The following is an 18,812-nucleotide window of genomic DNA, read 5'->3' on the forward strand; positions in this document are numbered from 1 at the left end:
ATAGCCTTAACAGACTATTGGGGCAAGTGCTGTTAGCGAGCACCTATGAAGGCCGGAACGGCACACGAGGGGGTGGGTGGCCAGCACCACGCCCGACCGCCTTTGTCTCCCCAGTGGCGATGTTTACACACCGCACCAGGTACTCACACGCACAGACACACGCACAGATACACCATCGCATTTCCAAAAAAAGGCATTACGCAGTTCACCGACGACGATTGTTCACGCGAGACGCGACGGAGGCGAGGGGGTCACCTGGGATGGGACACAAACAGACGGGAGGCCGTGTTACACTTCACCGGGCGGGCAGCCCGCGTAGCGGCGGCGGCGGCATCGACTGAGAATCATCGCAACACCGCGCGTCTGAGCCCGGGCATTGTTCGTCTCCCACCGCCGCACCCACCCACTTCACGAACGAGACGCGAAAATCACCCGCGCCGCGCATGCACATCGAGCGTGGAGGACTCCAGCCAGGGCAACGGGGCCCGCGCACAGCGCGAGCACAGAACCCGTACCCCCCCCCCTCTCCAACACCCCCGCCAGCCTTCCCCCTCCTAACCTCTACCCGCAACCCTCCTCATCCTCCCAATCAACCCCTCCCACCTCGTCACCAATCCTCCCAATCAACCCCGGCCTAAACCAACAACCCTCCCTCTCCCTCCCTCCCTGCTATTAGTCCCCCCCCCCGCCCCTCCCCCCAGCTCCCTCACCCGAACCCCCCGCCCCCGGGCCAATGATGGCTCCTGAAGGGCGCTTTGCTCTGCGCACTCGCGTTCGGCATCCGAGTGCGGACACCGGAGCCGGGGCGCCGCGCTCACTTCGCCCTCCTCATCCTTCTCCTCTCGCTTCGTTTGCCGCTGCTCCTTCGTCTTCTTCTTCGTCTTCTTCGTCTTCCTCCTCTGACTGATGCGCGCCTTCTCGTCGTGCGGGGCATAGATTCTCATCAGGCGCATCCGTCTCGCCCGCTGCACTTCAACGCGGCGGAGTCGCGGCGAAGAGAGGATTCGGGCTGACGGAAGACGAATTCGCAATACAACTCTCAATAGCGGCAGTCGCAGCAGCAGCAGTAGCAGCGGTTGTGGCAGTCGGCATCAGACGCGGAGCGGCCGAAGAAATCACGAGCAGGCAGGAGTCCTACCGGGTCGGCTCGCCCTTCCTGGGGTCTCGCGCGCGATTGCGCGCACACACAGGCAGACTCGCAGGCATAGAGACAAGACTCACGGGAAGACTCGCAGGCAAACACACAGCAGTCGGACAGTCGGGCAGACATGGACCACACGGGTGGCAACCCCGTGGTTGCACAGACGCATCACCACGGGGGCGGACATGAACCCATCAGCTTCGGAATCGACCAGATCCTCAACAGCAGCGACCAGGGCGGCTACCTGATGGCCGGAGGCCGCCTCTCCGACTCGGACTACCACCTCCAAGGCAGCGGGGCTTACAGCGCCTGTATGGGGCCTCCCTACAACGGCTACGGCGGAGGAGGAGGCGGAGGAGGCGGCGGCGGCGGCGGCGGGATCTCGGGGAGCTGCGGAGGCGCCGGTGCGGGCGGAGGAGCAGGCGGGGGAGTGCCTCCCTGCGGCGGCGTGCCCACGTTCACGGGATCCTACAATGTCAACATGAGCATGAATGTGAACATGGCGGCAGCGGCGGCTGCGGCGGCCGCGGCCGCGGCTGCCGGCGGCCCTCACGGCTGCTCGGGCGGTGGTGCCGGGATGATGGGGCCCGGCGGGGTGATCCGCGTGCCCGCGCACAGACCCATGCCACCCCCCGGGGTGCACGGACCCTCGATGGGCGCGGGCATGGCCCCCGTGCCGGGGGTGACTCCCATGAACAACATGAGCATGAGCAATCTGAACGCGATGAGTTTCCCGTGGATGGAGAGCAGCAGGCGCTTCGCCAAGGACAGGCTAACAGGTGACTTGCCAGCGGAGTTGCTAAAGCGCCTACGTGCCGGGCAGCGCAGTAAACCTTCATCCTTATCAGCATGATCTGCATCATCATCGTCATCATAGTTAGAGCAGTGCATCTGTACATGCCACCATGTTTTATTTGTAATGGTTCTTTTGTTTTGAAAGGCAAGGCAGACGTTTTGAGGCTGGGTGGTTGTGTGAGATGAACGCGCGTGAGTGTTTGTGAGAGCTGTGTGTGCATGCGTGACATAAATTTGCATTCAGTGTAATTGGCTACGTACACTGTTGATTGGTAACATTCACACTAATGCACTCGGGTAGAGGCCTCACCACTGAGTCTCAAGAAACCCAACGTAAGCAGCGTCATGACGTAAGTTTTTAGTCCTCATGAATGTATCATTTAATTAGAATATTATCGAATTTTATAGGTGTCTTCCACGCTTAATTAACGCGTGTTATGCAAATCGTGTTCATTGATGAGTTCCAATCCACGAGCCCGAACAACGAGTTGCTCGGACGGGCTTTACGCAAATGCGTTAATTTGTATTTACCCAACAGATAAATACATTGCACGGGATTATCCCAGGTACCGTACAAGGTGGATCTTAAGATCACGCAGAAGCGTAAATTATAGAGCGACTTAATAACGAGCCGCTCGCTATATTAATACGGAGCGGTGTAGCCCGCGCATCGTAAAATAAAATCCATGCATTTTTAATGACGATGAATATAACCCTTGGACGCGGACATATGTTTGTATCTACGCGAGCTTCATTGATATGAGCATTGCGCGTAATGCAATGTTAGATTTTTGCGTGCAATTCTTGTTAACCACTTCATTATAGGGCCCTAGTATTTAGCGCGACCGGCGTGGTGAAGTATGGTCAAATACACATCACAAACCCAACGTGGTAAAGTATGGTCAATTAAACCCGACTGTCGATTGCCGAAGGGCTGTGCATATAAACACCATAGATGCAGCGGCTGCAATGTAATACGTTTATTGTGCAAGGTGTAAATAGTTAAATGCAAAACGGAATAATGCGTCGAAGGCATTCCACCAGGCACACATTACGCGCAATGTTATAGAAAACAGGATTTTTTTATTTGGTTAATAAATCACTGCGTAATGCCGAGTAATCCACAAAATTATTATTCTTATGTTGTATTGCCACAATGTTCTTATTAATTTTGGAAAATGCACGTGAACTCGAACGAGTGGGAATACTCAGTCTGCACCACGCGTACCAACACAAATGCATATCTCTTGCTCAACACGTGACCCGTGAAGGTGCCCGTGTCGTACTAACTAACTACAGTACTAACGAATATTTGTTTTATCTAGCTGAACTCGATGGCTTTTTTTTCAGAAGCGATCTGTGCACAAATAATACAACTATGTACACAGCTGACGTTCACTGTGGCTACATTGTACACGGCACCTAACATGCACGTTACTTTTGAAAAGTAGTCTGCATATACACAATCATCACACGCAAAGACAAAGATCCCCCGTATAGCCTTCACATACTGTTGGGGCAAGTGCTGTTAGCGAGCACCTATAAAGGCGGACACTGCATATGCGGAGGTGGATGGCCAGCACCAAGCTCGGCCGTCTTTGTCTCCCTAGTGGCGGTGTTACACACCGCACGAGGTACTCATTTGAGGAGTCGACGACCCACACAGAGCATCATCATCATCAGCCATGGGTCAATCCAATACTGGATGAAAGCCTCACCAAAGCCGTCGCCACGGCTCACGATGCTGTGATGTAACAAAGACAAAGTTCCCCTGTGTAGCCCACACAAGCTTACGGGGCAAGTACGGTTAGTGAGTACGTGTATCAGCGCCTGTGAAGGCCGGCACGGCGCACGAGGGGGTGGTGAGGTTATCAGTACCCCCCCCCCCCCACCACGCGCCAATACAAGTTCGATACAATTGTTAAGTATTCCAATGAATACATTCCACTACTATTGACAGCAGTATGATACACAGCTTTTTAATGGTAGGCATGTATATATATACAATGCGTGTATACTATGTATATATATACACAAAGACTCCCCACTATAGCATCAACAGCCTAGGAGCAAGAGCATCTATGAAGGCCGGGACAGCACACGAGGGGGTAGGTGGCCAGCACCACGTCAGGCCGCCTTTGTCTCCCCAGTGGCGATGTTTTACTACACTCACCGCACCATAGCACACACCTGCCAGTATTTAGGCCCAAAACGATTTACAATCTTCACTTGGACGTTTAATAGCATCGCTTGCTGTCTGCAGTCGTTTATTCCGTGTTTATTAATTATTATTAAGGCCGTTCGCCACGGCACTTTTGCGCTCACCTCTATTTAGAACGGTTGGCTACGAACGGTGCGAAAGAAGTTCAACAAATTCTAGATTTGAAGCTTTCGTGACTGCAACGATCACGTAGGTAGAACCAAAGAGTAAGTTCAACAAAACATACGTAAACCTTCGACCAATGAATACTGCTCACGTTCAACCTATTATCGGGCACTCGAGGGGCATATTATTTTATTTCCCCGTAACGTAAGGGAGAGGAGGCAATCGCTTAATCATTGGCCCGCGTATCGGCTCGTCTCGGCCCCCCTGGTACACCTTGTGCCGTCGGCAGCATACGCAAGCAGTGTGGCGCATCCATGCGACGAAGGCGACACCAACGGGGGCTGTGATGCGCACGAGAATAACAACTCGCGTTTTGTAATTTGGCAAAGGAGAGCGCATATTGATGCGGGGATGCGGCTTATGTAATAACTATGGCGCGCAATGAAATCGATGCTGCTTTTAACATTTAGAGAGGTTGCGTTTAATTAAAAAAAATGTAAACTGCACAGGAATGTTTTTTTACACGATGGGATTTATGTGTGTGGTGGTGGTGGTGTATAGGTACTCGCTTGCAGCACTTGCCCCAAATAGTATGTTGAGGCTGTACGGGGAATCTTTTTCTTAGGTATGGAGAGCGGTTATTGTGCTGCGTTACGAACCCCGGCGACTAGAGTTCGATTCCTACTCACGGCCAACACCAATAACGATTATCTGGACCTGTCCTGGGCCTCCCCTAACTCGACTCGGCCTAAAATGACTACCTGGTGCGGTGTGTGAAACATAAGCATTGGGGAGACAAAGGCGGCCGTGCATGGTGCTGGCCACCTACCCCCTCGCGTGCGGAGCTGGCCTTCAGAGGTGCTCGCTGACAACTTTTGCACCAAAGCTCTGTTAAGGCAACACGGAGGATCTTTGTGCATTGCTATTTACGTTTGAACTAAACAGCCAGGCCTTCTAATGTGTAAAGTCTGTGTGTGTGCGCGTGTCTGTGCAATTGGCACAACGTACACAGGGGTACCACTGGGCTAGGATTTTGTGTGTACATGTAATGAAAGGGGCAGCTAAAGTCAAACCTAGCCAAGTCGTAGTCATGATACATACATTTATTGCATATGCATTTACACACAACCAGTTGCAGGCTTGGCCCACTTTCCATCACACTCCACTTCAGGCGAATTGCTTGGCACGCTGACCGTGGCGGTGGTTGGTGGTGTATTAGTAAGCGTTTAGCATGCGAGACTTGACGCAATGTAGAACTGCAGACTCATCCCTGGCGCTACGAGTGTAACAAATCAATCTCCCGATGGAAACATATTAGAGGAGCAGAATAAAATCGAAAACAATGATTTTACGATGTTTCATCCCTCCGCCCCGTCCTCGTTCCGAGCGCGTACAACTCCACAACACATTCTTGCCGAACGACAAACGTTATAACCCCTTCTCGAACGTCACTATAATTTAAATGGGTCACCTCGCCCGTCAGTCACGGCCATCAACTGGGCATTATGTAACCTCAACACGGGCAGCGGCAGCAGCAGCGGAGGCAGCGTTCGGCTGTCCACGACGCGCGCGCGGCAACCCCACGACTCGACGTTTCGCACGCGTTCGACAGCAGGCGCAAACGAAGTTTGCCGTTCTCGGTCATTGCTGCGCCTCGGTCGCTCGTCCAGACGCGCTGCGTGCAAACACGTTCGTGTGACAGTTTAATTAATAAATTGACCGACAATTATCCGGCGCCGCGTGAACAACAAACATCCCTGGTCCGGTGTGCGCGTGGCCCTACGCCTGCAGTTGCTATCGCGCTTTAACCGTCGCTGCTCAACGATTCCACGACGCTTTACCGCGTGAATGAATCCCCTCTCGTTTCGCCGGTAACCCCCCACCCCAACCCTTTCACGGCCTTATCTTTTGTCCTGCTTCTCCTGGTCCCAACCCCTACGTCCTTCGAACGTCCTTCCACGGTCCTCTCCACATCTTTCCCCGGTCCTTCCTCCGTCCTTCCTTTGTTCTTCCTCGCGCCCCCCCCCACCCCCACCCCCGCGCCGCGCTAATTGCCGAGACGTAAACCACCTCGGCGCTTCTCCTCCGCGCGCGAACAGGACACCTCCATAACCCGACGTCCTCTCCCTTCTCTCTCCTGCTCACCACCACCACCCCCCCCCCTTCTCAACGGACCACCACGACAGCCGCCCTGGCTCCCTTCACCGTCCAGCGGCGCATCGGCCACCCGTACCAGAACCGCACGCCGCCCAAGCGCAAGAAGCCCCGCACGTCCTTCACCCGGCTGCAGATCTGCGAGCTGGAGAAGCGCTTCCACCGCCAGAAGTACCTCGCGTCCGCGGAGCGCGCAGCCCTCGCCAAGGCGCTCAAGATGACGGACGCCCAAGTCAAGACGTGGTTCCAGAACCGGCGCACCAAGTGGAGGTGAGGTGGCGTGTTTGTGTGTGTGTGCGTGCGTGCGTGCTATAGCCGGGGGGACTATAGGGGAGGTTTCTCGCGGGACTACAGCCGGAACAACAGCCGGGGGGCTACAGCCGTGGTTACAGGGTTGAGTGATGGAGGCTAGCGCTGCGGGTCTCGGCTGTAGTGGTGCGGACGGGTACGGGCTTCCCCCAAAGTGCAGTCAGACCACGGTCCGAATTCCCACCTTGATCGGTCGTCATTGAAATACCTTCAATTGGTCACGTGTGTGCACGCGCCTGATGATTGCTACACGCGTTCCACGTGACGTCGAGGGCGGGCGGGCGTTCATTCAAGTTGAGTTGTAAATATTGTACGCGTGTTTACATGCGTGTGCATGTGTCTCGTCCGTTGTGACGGAGAGAGTGCGGATTCAAATTACGATAGAGAGATCGTGTGTGTGTGTGTACAGTGTACATGTCTTTGTGCACGTGTGTGTACGTGTCTTTGTGCACGTGTGTGTACATGTCTTTGTGCACGTGTGTGTACATGTACCGCGCCGGCCTCTCCATAGGTGCTACTCGCTAACAGCACCTGCCCCAACAGTCTGTTAAAGCTACACGGGGGATCTTTGTCTTTGTACACGTGTAGCCCACCTGACGTGAAGAGCGTTACTGCAAATTAATAAGCAGCCCCCCCCCCCAGCTCCTTACCTCTACACGAGAGATATGTTTACCAATCATCAGGCGCGTGCAGCGTGTAACGGCTTAGATTTGCATTCGAACGGAGAACATTGATAAACGTGGTAAGGCGGACCGTGGTGGGTGGCGAGCACCAGTCCACGTACACGAGTTGGCCAGTCGGCACTCGAAAACTCCGACAAACCCGGGCGTGGACCTCCCCTCGGTGAACTCGGTTGAAAATCATATCCCGCTGTCGCATTGGAAATAAAAATTGTTTTTAAAAAACCCAAAAAGGGCGTGTGGACTGCTGGCTCCAGACGCTTCCCTCCAGTTCATTGGCAGCGCTAAATAGGCGCTCCCCAACGACACGTAGCCACAACAGCTTGTTCAGCCTAAAAAAAGGGGGGAGCCTTTGTGTGTCCGCTTTTTAACGCGAGTGATTTTGTCGCGCGCGAGTCTCTGATGAAGTGGAAGTATTGAAGGCGATGTCCATTCAGGATCGCGCGCGCGCGAGCGCGTCTGTATGTGTTCGCACGTGTATTTTTGACCGTGATATGTTGAGACTATGAATTCTGAATCTGATTTAGGCGGAGACAGACATGTATGTTGATCTGAAGGCGTGTCTGTGTATGTATCTGCGTGTGTGTATATATATGTGTGGCCGTGTATGTGGGTGTGTGGTACATTGAGACGCGCGCGCTCAGGTGGACTTTGACAACAATGCCTCTGCGATGTTGGATTCGATTGTGGGGGAGGATAGGGAGAGAGAGGGGGGCAGTAGATTACATGCGGCATGATATTTCCCGCACCTCCGATGAGCACGGTTGGCTACGTACGGAGCGAAATAAGTTCAACGTACACACGTCCACATTTCTGTGAAGCTCTCTGCGTATGCGCGTCCACATGACCACACACACTTCAATCAACTCCCCCCCCCCCCACCACCCTTCTCTCTCGTTGTTCCATGAAAGCATTATCTTTAACGCACAAAGCTGCAACGTGGAGGAGACCAGAAGACTCCGTTCCCATGCCGTAGCCGAACGTCATCGGAGAATTCCACGCAGACCCGCGTGTTTACCGCTCGTGTGGCCACGAGCAAACACGGGGGGGGAGGGGGGAGGGGTTCATGCCCGAGAGTCGCCATCCATGCCGCGTGAACCGTCGGCTATTGGTGATATGATGTCTACCGGATATCTGTGAAAAGAAACTAGCCTTGCAGCTAACGGATTCCTCCAGTAAAAGTCGATATTCCGACTCTGATATTCGTGACGGTCGTCGTTTGAGTCGAGGTTTGCGATGACGACGCTTCTTCATTCAATCAATCTTCGGGGAATTTTATAAAATAGTAGCAGCCAACACCGAGAATTGCTTATTTATATTTGCCGAAGGGGTTCGCTGTTGACGTGGCATTATTGCTGGAACCAATCAAGATCCGATCCGAATTCGAAAAATTAGCGATTTAATGTTTTTTTTTGTCTAGTTATAAGCAGAGGCAAAATATGCTTTGATCTAATGTTACGATTTCTAGCACATCAGCCGCTCAGTCAGATCGTCTATAGAGCATTAAATAATACGCAACAATGAATGCAGGCGTCGAGTGAATTGAGAGCACCACACAAAGACAAATATCCCCCACACAGCATTGAACAGATTTTTGGGGAAAGTGCTGTTAGCCATCACCTATTGAGACCGTTTTCCATGCCCGCCATCTCTTTAGATTGTCACATCCGGTGCTTATTTGAGGCCGAGTCGACCTTGTGTAGGCCCCCGAACCGGTTCATATAATCGTCACTGATGTTAGTGGCCTTGAGCGCCACCGCTCCCCACTATATATAACAAAAACAGAGATCCCCCGTATAGCCTTAATCGACTGTTGGGGAAAGTGCAGTTAGCGAGCACCGTTAAATACCGGCACGGCACACGAGGGGGTGGGTGGCCAACACCACGCCCATCCGCCTTTGTCTCCCCAGTAGCGATGTTTACACGCCACACCAGGTACTCATTTGAGGCTGAGTCGACCTAGGGGGAGGCCCATGACCGGTTCAGAAAATCGTCACTGGGTGTTGGTAGCCGTGAGCGGGAATCGAACTCGGGTCGCCGTGTTCGTAGAGCAGTGCGCTATCCGCTACACGACCGCTCCCCCACAATTAATATTGCACAAACACACGTAGGTACACACACATACGTATAGATATATCGACACGTTTAAGCACGTAAAAAAACAGGTACACAGGCATGCACACAAACACATTTACACAGATAAGCACATGCATACACATGCGTGTTAAGAAACGTCGTACGAACGTCGCGATGTTTGCTCGGCTCCGTTACCACGTCTGTGTGGGGAGCGGTAGTGTAGCGGTTAATGAGCTGCTGTGCTACGAACCTGGCGAGCCGGGTTCGATTCCCGCTCACGGCCAACACCGGTGAAGATTATCTGAACCGGTCATGGGCCTCCCCTAGGTCGACACAGCCCTTAAACGAGTTACCTGGTGCGGTGTGTAGTGAACATCGCCACTGGGGAGACAAAGGCGGTCGGGGCGTGGTGCTGGCCACCCACCCCCATCGCGTGTCGTGACCGCCCTTCATAGGTGCTCTCTAACAGCACTTGCCCCAACAGGCTGTTACTGGCCACCCGGGGGGAATATTTGTCTTTGTGTGTGCGTGTACGCGCCCCGGCTGCGTTGCGCGCTGTTTATTCGCGGTTGCTCCGTTTAATGGGGAATCGAATCCCGCTTCGTGAAACAGCCCGCAGCGTCGCGTCAATGATCTAAATGACCTCTCGCCTCTGATGAGATCATTGTTGTGTCAAGTGCGTGGCGATTCCCCCCCCCTTCCGCCTCCTCCTCCTCAAACACCACGCTACCGTTTTTGGCGCAGGTGTTTATATGGTGTATTTATTTTCCTGGGCTAGGGCAGGGTTGATGGCGTTTGTTGAAGGCGTGAGCGGCGTTTGTGTTTCTATTGATTGATTCTCTAATTAAGAGGTGGAGGGAAGTTGTGTTGCGTGACAATTCGTGCGCACGGTGTTGGGAAGAACCCTGCCGCATTAGAGCGGTGGTGGTGGTGGCGGTGCGTGCGGGTGTTCGTGCGTAAGATAGCGTGAAGAGGTCGTGTAGCGATAAGTGCGCTGTGCTACAACCACGGCGACCCGAGTTCGATTCCCGCTTCACGGCCAACACCTATTGACGATTATCTGCACCAGTCCTGGGCGTCCCCTAGGTCGACTCGGCCTCAAATGAGTAACCTGGTGCGTGGTAGGAACATCGCCACTGGGGAGACAAAGGCGGCCGGGCGAGGTTCAGGCCACCTTCATAGGTGCTCGCCAACAGCACTGGCGCCAATAGTCTGTTAAGGCTACACGGGGGATCTTTGTCATTGTTGGTGCGTGAGATTTGAGAATGGGTTGGAGTAAAGGTCGTGTTCTAGCAGATACACTTTCGTCTGGCGTCATACACGATTTTTCACGGTTGGCTACGTACGGTGCGATAGAAGTTCAACATACATCCATACATACAAGAGAACAATGTGATTTACACCTTGAGTGTTTTATTATTGTATGTTTTCATCCGAAAGGGAAACAATACGGAAAAAGTGTAATCGAACCATACAATTACGTATATATATATTTTTTTTAGACAGACGGATTACCTGCAGCAGAAGACATGCACAGACATATTCATATACACATACGGAGGGTGATGCAGATATTTTATTCGAGGTATAATTACTAAAAATATATAACCAAGCTAATCTTTCATGCTTGGTGAACGCGAGTTGATTCAAAATTGACTAAATTACACGGTGAGCTCGCGTGGCAAAGTTTGCGACCAATATTTAAATCAATTAAACACTTTTTTTTGTTAATTGTACCTTAATATTTGTGCATGCCTTTCACATTGCCGTGACCGTTTTGTTAACCTACCTTGTATGGTATACACCCGACACACGAGTATCCGTGTACTAGCGGCAGGAGGAACAATGTTGAAAGAAGGGGCAGAGGTGTGGTGAGATTGTCTTGTGGTTGCGTTTGGCGAGCAGTTATTTTTACTGCCGTATTACTTAGTAGTGTATAATTGTTTATTTAGTTTAACACGTAGGCCTTCGCGACCAATATTATTCATAATAAAGGTTTTTGGGTTAGATCGCGTTATTTACATCACAACTAAATTCTAATCTACAACTCATTACTAATCATAACCATTGACTGATTACCAATCGATTATATAATTACAATATCCCCCCTCCGCGTCAAATCACTGCACCTGAAATTAGTTAAATGATGACGTCACCCTGCTGCTCTATTTAAGACCGGGAGCAAGCGAGGGCTTCACCATTCTGGCGAATTGCCCGATGATGCTGGATGTAATTACCAGCGAAACGTCGTACTCAAACTGTAAATGTTGTGGTTTCACTCTTCAACACACCGGTGGGCTAAAGTAGTGAATTATTTTCTTTTGTCAACGTGACACTTTTTTGCTGATTGGCCGTGTCGGGTGGTGGAGGGTTACGACACATTTATAAATAACGCGATCTAACCAAAACACCTTTATTATGTATAATTGTTTATATATGTTTCTATTTAATTTAGGCCATTTCGATGACTACGTCAATATGCAATGCCTTGTCTTAGTCTTACAAAGGCCCAGCGAAATGGTGATTGGAAATTGAAAAGACCCTCCCCGGTATCTGTCGATGGTAGAGAAACCTTTCCTAAACGCTGCTCGCTCACGTGATTGGTTGCCCCCCCCTCCCCCATATATTTCGTCAGTTGTATTCACAAACCCATCAGCTAGGCTGATGGGTTTTGTATAGTTGTACCCTTCAGTTGTATCGCCCGTCTGTATTTACTCTATGATGGGGGGGCTTATTCAGCTTGACTCGCATGGTGCAGAATACACGATGTCCAAAGACACTTTTTAAAAGGGGCAGATTTTTTTCAGAGAAATTCATTTGCTGCCCTGTATTATAATAAACATGCACAAGATGGCATATATATGCACACATATACGTATACACGCACACTACATCTTCCACCCACGTATATTATGGACGCGAATGTTAAACATGTGTACATACTTGTATTGCATATACTTCGACAGGTGCAGCCCATTTGCCAATCCACTGCTGGATGAAGGCCTCCCCACCACATGCTGGTCGTGGGAGTTATTTGACCATACTTCACCATGCTGGTCAGTGAGGGTTGGTGAAGGCGGGGAGCGTTGACGTGGGAGTGGGGTGCATATCCTACAGTGCGTTGGTCCATTGCCCATGTTTTCAAGTAGCGAGCTTATTGATACGTTCATAAAAATAATGATATGAAAAAAAATGAAGAATGTGCTTTAGTCTTTCTGGCAATACAACAGGTGTTAAGATGTTCAAACACCAAATAGAAACCTCTTGCAAGGCATCACGTGTGCATTCACCACACACAGTACTTGTGGCAAAACATGCTAACAAACATGCTCCGATAATAGATGGCATTGTCTTTTAAACTGATTGGCCGACACCAGAGACGATACGGCCTTCTCTCACCAGTGTCAGATCAGAGAACGCCAAAAGGCAAACAGCACAAAGACAATGCACGTATCAGAGCATCCACAGCTCGGGTTGAGCAGTCAAATATGTTTTCATCATTTTGATACTGGCAAAAAAGGTCCCATAGATAACAATAATAATAACAACAATATGCATATGCAGCGGCAGATTTGGAAGAGACCAATGACTGCTGAGGGTGGGGGGGGTGGTGGATCTCAGTGTTGTGTGAAGCGTGGTGGGGGGAGCTGTGAGGAGGCGGTGGGAGGGGGGCTGTGAGGAGGTGGGGGGGGGCTGTGAGGAGGCGGTGGGGGGGGGGGCTTAGGGGGATGTGAAGGGAGGGGTAAGGGGGGGGGGGCAGGTAGCCATAATTTGTCTAATGGCGCGGTGCATTAATAATGCAGCTGCGCTATGTTGTCGACATCTGGTAACTGCAATATCGATTTATAAAATATACATAAAAAAATAAAAGCGACTGCGCGAGATGAAGCATATGTTTTATTAAATGCGCGTTTTAATATATAATGAGAGGCGCGAGGCGCCAAATTAATATTTATCGACGAGAGGCGACACGTATATATAATTACGCTGAGGAAATTAAAGGCGTTTAGCCCGTAATAAGCTCTCACTTGTGCGTCTCATCAGCAGCATCAGCATAATCATAAAATGTATAACAATTTAGCTCATTAATTTGGTTTGCAACCGGGGCCTCGCTTGCCGGAAGCTGTTGCTCGCATGATGGGCAAGGCAGCGCGTCTCTTATAAGGCTGAGCAACGCAGTTGCATGCAACCGAATTGATATGTGGACGGCTTGTGCAACCAGTTTGCAGGTCAGAAGTTGCGCCAACCGGTTGCTTACAGTTAGCGACAAGACCATGCTGCTTTTACGCGTCGATCCGCTCAGCGATTTTGTTTCGCCTCGGCCTTCCTCCTCGGCATTCTCTCTGGATAATACGGATAGCCACCACCACCATCACCACCATCACTAACACCACCATTACCACCACCACCATCAACACCACCATCACCAACACCATCACCACCACCAACACCACCACCAACATCACCACCACCAACACCACCACCATCAACACCACCATCACCACCATCACCACCACCATCACCACCAACACCATCACCACCAACACCACCACCAACACCACCACCATCAACACCACCATCACCACCACCATCACCACCACCATCACCACCACCACCATCACCACCACCACCATCACCACCACCAACACCACCAGTTACATTGCCGCCTCTACACCGTACACCCAAGAGCCTCATCAAAAACGCACAAAATGAGAACACGCACAAAAGGTTAGGTTCTGTTTAAAATGCCGTGTTTATTTTTTTTAAACGCGCGTACAAAGACACGTGAATGTAGTTTTAAAGAAAAATATCGTTTAAAAAAATATTGCATTAAATATCGTGTCCGGGTATGGCGTGTTTACTATTCGCGTGGACCGCGTTAACGGTGGCGCATCCGCACAAATAACAAACAACTCAAGTAATTCATCAATAACATTGAGGCTGATCGTAAATGTTACGTGCTGACGTTTTTCTTGCTGTCTCGTTGCACGTTACTGCGAGAATCGCAAGTACAGACGGCATGTCGTGCGTGCGTTCTCGTACGGCAGTGATATCGGAATTTGCAGAAAGCGGAATCCTCGTGAGCAATATCCACGCAGACACGCACACACATATATATACTTGCACTAAGACAATGCGTTGCTGCGTCAGCGATTGTTCGTCAGTTATTACCCTTTCGTCCATGTATGTTCCGCACAGGAAACGCATGGAGTGTAGACATGCGTGTGTATGTGTGTCTTATATATATACACACACGTGTGGTACAGAATGTAATAATACCGATCAGCGTTGCGTGCGGTATACGGTCAATTTCACGGCAGCGGGATTACAACTTGGTGCAAAACATTAAGGCGACGGGGAAAGTGAACGGCAGCGTTATCTGGGTCTCTGCTAGCTTGCACGTGTTCTTACATCGCAGCGGTTGTTACAATGTACGAGTGCTCATTTCATCACCGTGTCTACTGTGGCCTGCATTGAGCTTATAATTGCGTTACCGTAGAATGGCCCACGTGTATATATATTTTTTTGTCGTGTACGTATGTGCCACGAACTTCTTTCGCGCACCGTACGTAGCCAACCGTGCTAATCGGAGGCGCGGGGGAATGGCAACAAACGCAGCACAAGAAAAAGCAGCGATGTGGCTGGGGCAGCGGTAGTCCGGTGGCGAGCGAACTCTGCTACGAACCCGGCGGCTCGAGGTTCAATTCCTGATCATTGGCAATAAGCGGCGAATATTTGAACCGGTCACGGGTCTCCCCCCTGGTCGACTCAGCCTTAAAAAAATAACTACCGAGTGCAGTTTGTAAACATCAGCGCTGTGTAGACAAAGGCGGCAGGGGGTGGTGTTGGCCACCAACCCACACACACCTCGTGTGCCGTTTCGGCCTTCATAGGCTCTCGCTAACAGCACTTGCCCCAACAGTCTGTTAAACAATGTACGGGCGGGTCATTGTCTTTGTGTTAACGTACGAACATTTCCTATTCCGAAACGTCGTGATGTTATTTTCTTTATCCCGAATCTTTACGCACAAATAATGACAGATCCCTCGTCTGCTCTCATGCACATATTAAGACCGGCACGGCACACGGGGAGGGGGTGATGTGTCTAGCACCACGGCCAGCCGGACACCTTTGTATCCCCAGTTAGATACTCGTGTAAAGGCCGAGCCGATCGCAGGGGACGCCCAGTCCACGTTAATATTCCACTTGAACCACCCACGTTGTTTATGATCGGGGATCGAATCCATATCGTCGGGATCGTAAATGTCACGGTCTTTAAAACCCTCGCGCCACCGCTCTCCCAACTCGCTGCGCACAGACGAAGACACAACCACTGCGCTTGTGCCAGGCCAAGTACACTTTGAGACATCGTGGATGTGTGAGCTCTCGCACAGGACAGGCCCAGATGTTACGGGTTAAATGTATAGATGCACCTCCCCATCACTTGCACTGAGCACCGTGCAAACTTGCTGCTTCCACGCGTGCGTGTGTGCGTGTATGGGGAACGGTAATGTAGTAGTTGGCGCACTGCACGACTGAACCCAGCGGTCTCGGTGCGATTCCTGACTCCGTCAATCCCTGGCTAGTGATATAAGAGCCGGGCCTGGGCCTCCCGTAAGTTGGCTCGATCTTAAAAAAAAAACACCGGTGCGGCGTGTAAAACATCGCCACTACCCCCTCGTGCGCGCCCTGTAGACCATTATAGGCATCACGCACTTGACCCATGCAAAACTACACAGGGAAAGGGGCGGGGGGGGGGAAATCGTTGTCCTTTTCACGTGCAGCATTAACATGTGTCTGTGAAAGGGTGTGAGCGCGAAACGTAAATGCGTCTTCCCCCCCCCCCCCCCCCAACTTCGCCCGCTTATTCTATTCATGGCGGCTCGCCGCGATGCCTCCTCTGCTCGTGCGGGGGCCGAATGCGTTCGCTGTTAGTGCGTCGACTCGCGACGCGCTGAGTGACGGGGAAACTAAAGTGGCCCGCACGGTTACCCCCCAAACCACCACCTCCTCTATACCCCCACCTTCATCCCACTACTCTCACCCCCACCGCCTCCCCAACCAATGACCACCCCAACCCCAAAGATCGCCCCCCGTAGAGGCTTGTAACAGGCTGTTGGGACCAAGTGCTGTTAGCGAGGAGCTATGAAGGCACGGCACACGAGCACCACTAATCTCACTCCTTCAACCGCCCCGACTCCCACCTTACCCATTCACTACCCACCACCACCACGCACCCCCCACACGCAACTCACTACCCCCCCCAGCCCACGGGCGTAAATAGCAGAGAGCGACACGGGGTGTCAACGAGTCCGTCTCTGTCTTTGTACATTACACGCACAGCCCTTTCGTCGATCCACTGCTGGATGAGGGCCTCCCCCACGCCGTGCGGGTAGCGTGGGAGTTGTTTTGACAGTGATTCCGCACCACGCCGGTCGGTGCGGGTTGCTGAAGAGCGTGAAGCGTACGCGTGGGTGCATAGCAAGTACAGTACAACAATGGCTCTTGCATGCCCCTGTGCTTCTGCTTGATTTCCATGATCCGACGAGGTCGGGCGTATTGCGGGTGATTCAGGTCATTGGCAAGTCTCCGGGTTTTTTTAAATTATTATTTCCCGACAACGCGCGTTCGCAGTGATGCGCAAGCACAATTAACAGCGCGAGACTCAACACATTTGTCAATGTCGCTAACTACGAGAAGCATAGATAGTCGGCGGCGTTTGGGGGCAATGGCCCTTCCGCATTGCACGTCCACGATTTGTAAATTATTGATGTGCTTCCATCGCCCACGCTATGTTGTGTGTTGTTTTCTGTCTTTCGTTTTACGGTCGAGGAGCTTATAAAAGACAAAGATCCCCCGTATAGCCTTGAACAGACTGTTGGGGCATGCGCTGTTAGCGAGCACCTATGGAGGCCGGAACGGTACACACGAGGGGGTGGGTGGCCAGCACCACGCCCGGCCGCCTTCGTCTCCCCAGTGTCCATGTTTACACACTGCACCAGCTACTCATTTGAGGCTGAGTCGACCTAGGGGATGCCCAGAACCGGTTCAGATATTCGTCGCAGGTGTTGGCCCGTGAGGGGTAATCGAACCGGGGTCGCCAGGTTCGTAGCGCAGCGCGCAAGCAACTACGCTACCGCGCCGCACACGTGCAGGTTCAATACCTGTCCATTTCGAGAAGTGGCGTGACTTACTTATGGAGAGCGTTGATATATTTTTTTGTTGTTGCGTCGGGGTTTTTGTTGTCGACTATTGTTAATGTGCGTGAGCGATCTTGATCGCGCTCGTATTAAAGTGGCACGTGTGTTGTAACTACTCTGGTAGCCTTTACTCTCGGGGTGTGTGGATCGTGTTTAAAGGGTCGGTTACATCATCGCCGTCTTCATTGCAACATTATTTCCTTGTAACAACAAAAAAAAGTGACTCTTGCCTTTGCGGGCACTAGCCTCGTTTACAATGTACAGTATAGACTGTGTGTCGTGTGTATTGTTTGGGTACACGTGTGTGGGTGTAGCTGGAGTCATCAATCGGTGTTGTGGACAAATTGTGGATAAAACTGTATCATTTACGTCCACACGTCTGTTGTAGGCCATCCGCCTATAACTCTTTCACACAAACAAATATCATTCCGCAGCATTTGAAGCAAATCTCTTGACGTAACTTAGCCGATATCAATGAACAAATCTTGAGTCTGCTTTCATTTGGATGGCGAACACACAACGGGCGATTCTCGTGCGTGCGAACGTCAGCACTGGCGAGACAAAGGCGGCCGGGCGTGGTTGCTGGCCACCCACCCATCCCTTAATGTGCCGTGCCGGCCTTCATCGGTTCTCGCCCACAGCACTGGTACCCAACAGTCTGCTGTTAAAGGGGTTTTGTCTCTGTGCCCCTTTGGTGGTGAGTGTGCACTCGCAATGTTTAAGACGTGAACATTGAACTGGCTCGTGCAGCAACAATGCGTGCACGGCTTTCCGCGTCGACCAACTTGCTGCTCCGATGATTGTTAAACACGTCTCACGCGTCGTGCTAAGAAGCAATGGACGCTGTCTGCGTGAATAGAGCTTGTTCAAATTAAGATTGAGAGCTCATTGTGCGGCGGGCGGTGGGGGGGGGGACAGGCTGCACAGGGAGTCTAATTTAATTCCTTGCACCAGAGCCCGTGTCAAGCACGCTGTATGCTACCGCGTGGTGTGTACGGGAAGACACAACCAGACACCCACTGACGCCGATCCCCTACCCTCTACAGACGGGCATGGAGAACGCATTACAGGTGGTGGCTATTTCGCCCGCCTCTCCACACCCTCATTCGATAAATTGTCGCGATTCATAT

General features: G+C 51.6%; 1 protein-coding gene across 3 annotated transcripts in view; it reads left to right on the forward strand.

Moving 5' to 3' along the window:
* Positions 1-703: 703 nt before the first annotated feature.
* The window catches only part of LOC116940547 (T-cell leukemia homeobox protein 1-like), a 51,994-nt gene continuing 33,885 nt past the window's right edge, over positions 704-18,812 (forward strand). For 2 of the 3 annotated variants that reach the window (XM_076065900.1, XM_032950506.2), the window contains exons 1-2: positions 704-1,920; positions 6,449-6,686. In XM_076065900.1, coding sequence (XP_075922015.1) covers positions 1,269-1,920; positions 6,449-6,686 — 890 coding nt within the window. In that variant the 5' untranslated portion in view covers positions 704-1,268. Of the gene's footprint in view, positions 1,921-6,448; positions 6,687-12,447; positions 13,064-18,812 lie in introns of those variants that run through there. The other variant, XM_076065899.1, reaches the window with a different exon arrangement.

This window comes from Petromyzon marinus, chromosome 9 (genome assembly GCF_048934315.1).
Source record: "Petromyzon marinus isolate PM22_M1 ecotype Great Lakes invasive population chromosome 9, UKy_Petmar_22M1.pri1.0, whole genome shotgun sequence".
Classification (NCBI taxonomy): Eukaryota; Metazoa; Chordata; class Hyperoartia; order Petromyzontiformes; family Petromyzontidae; genus Petromyzon; species Petromyzon marinus.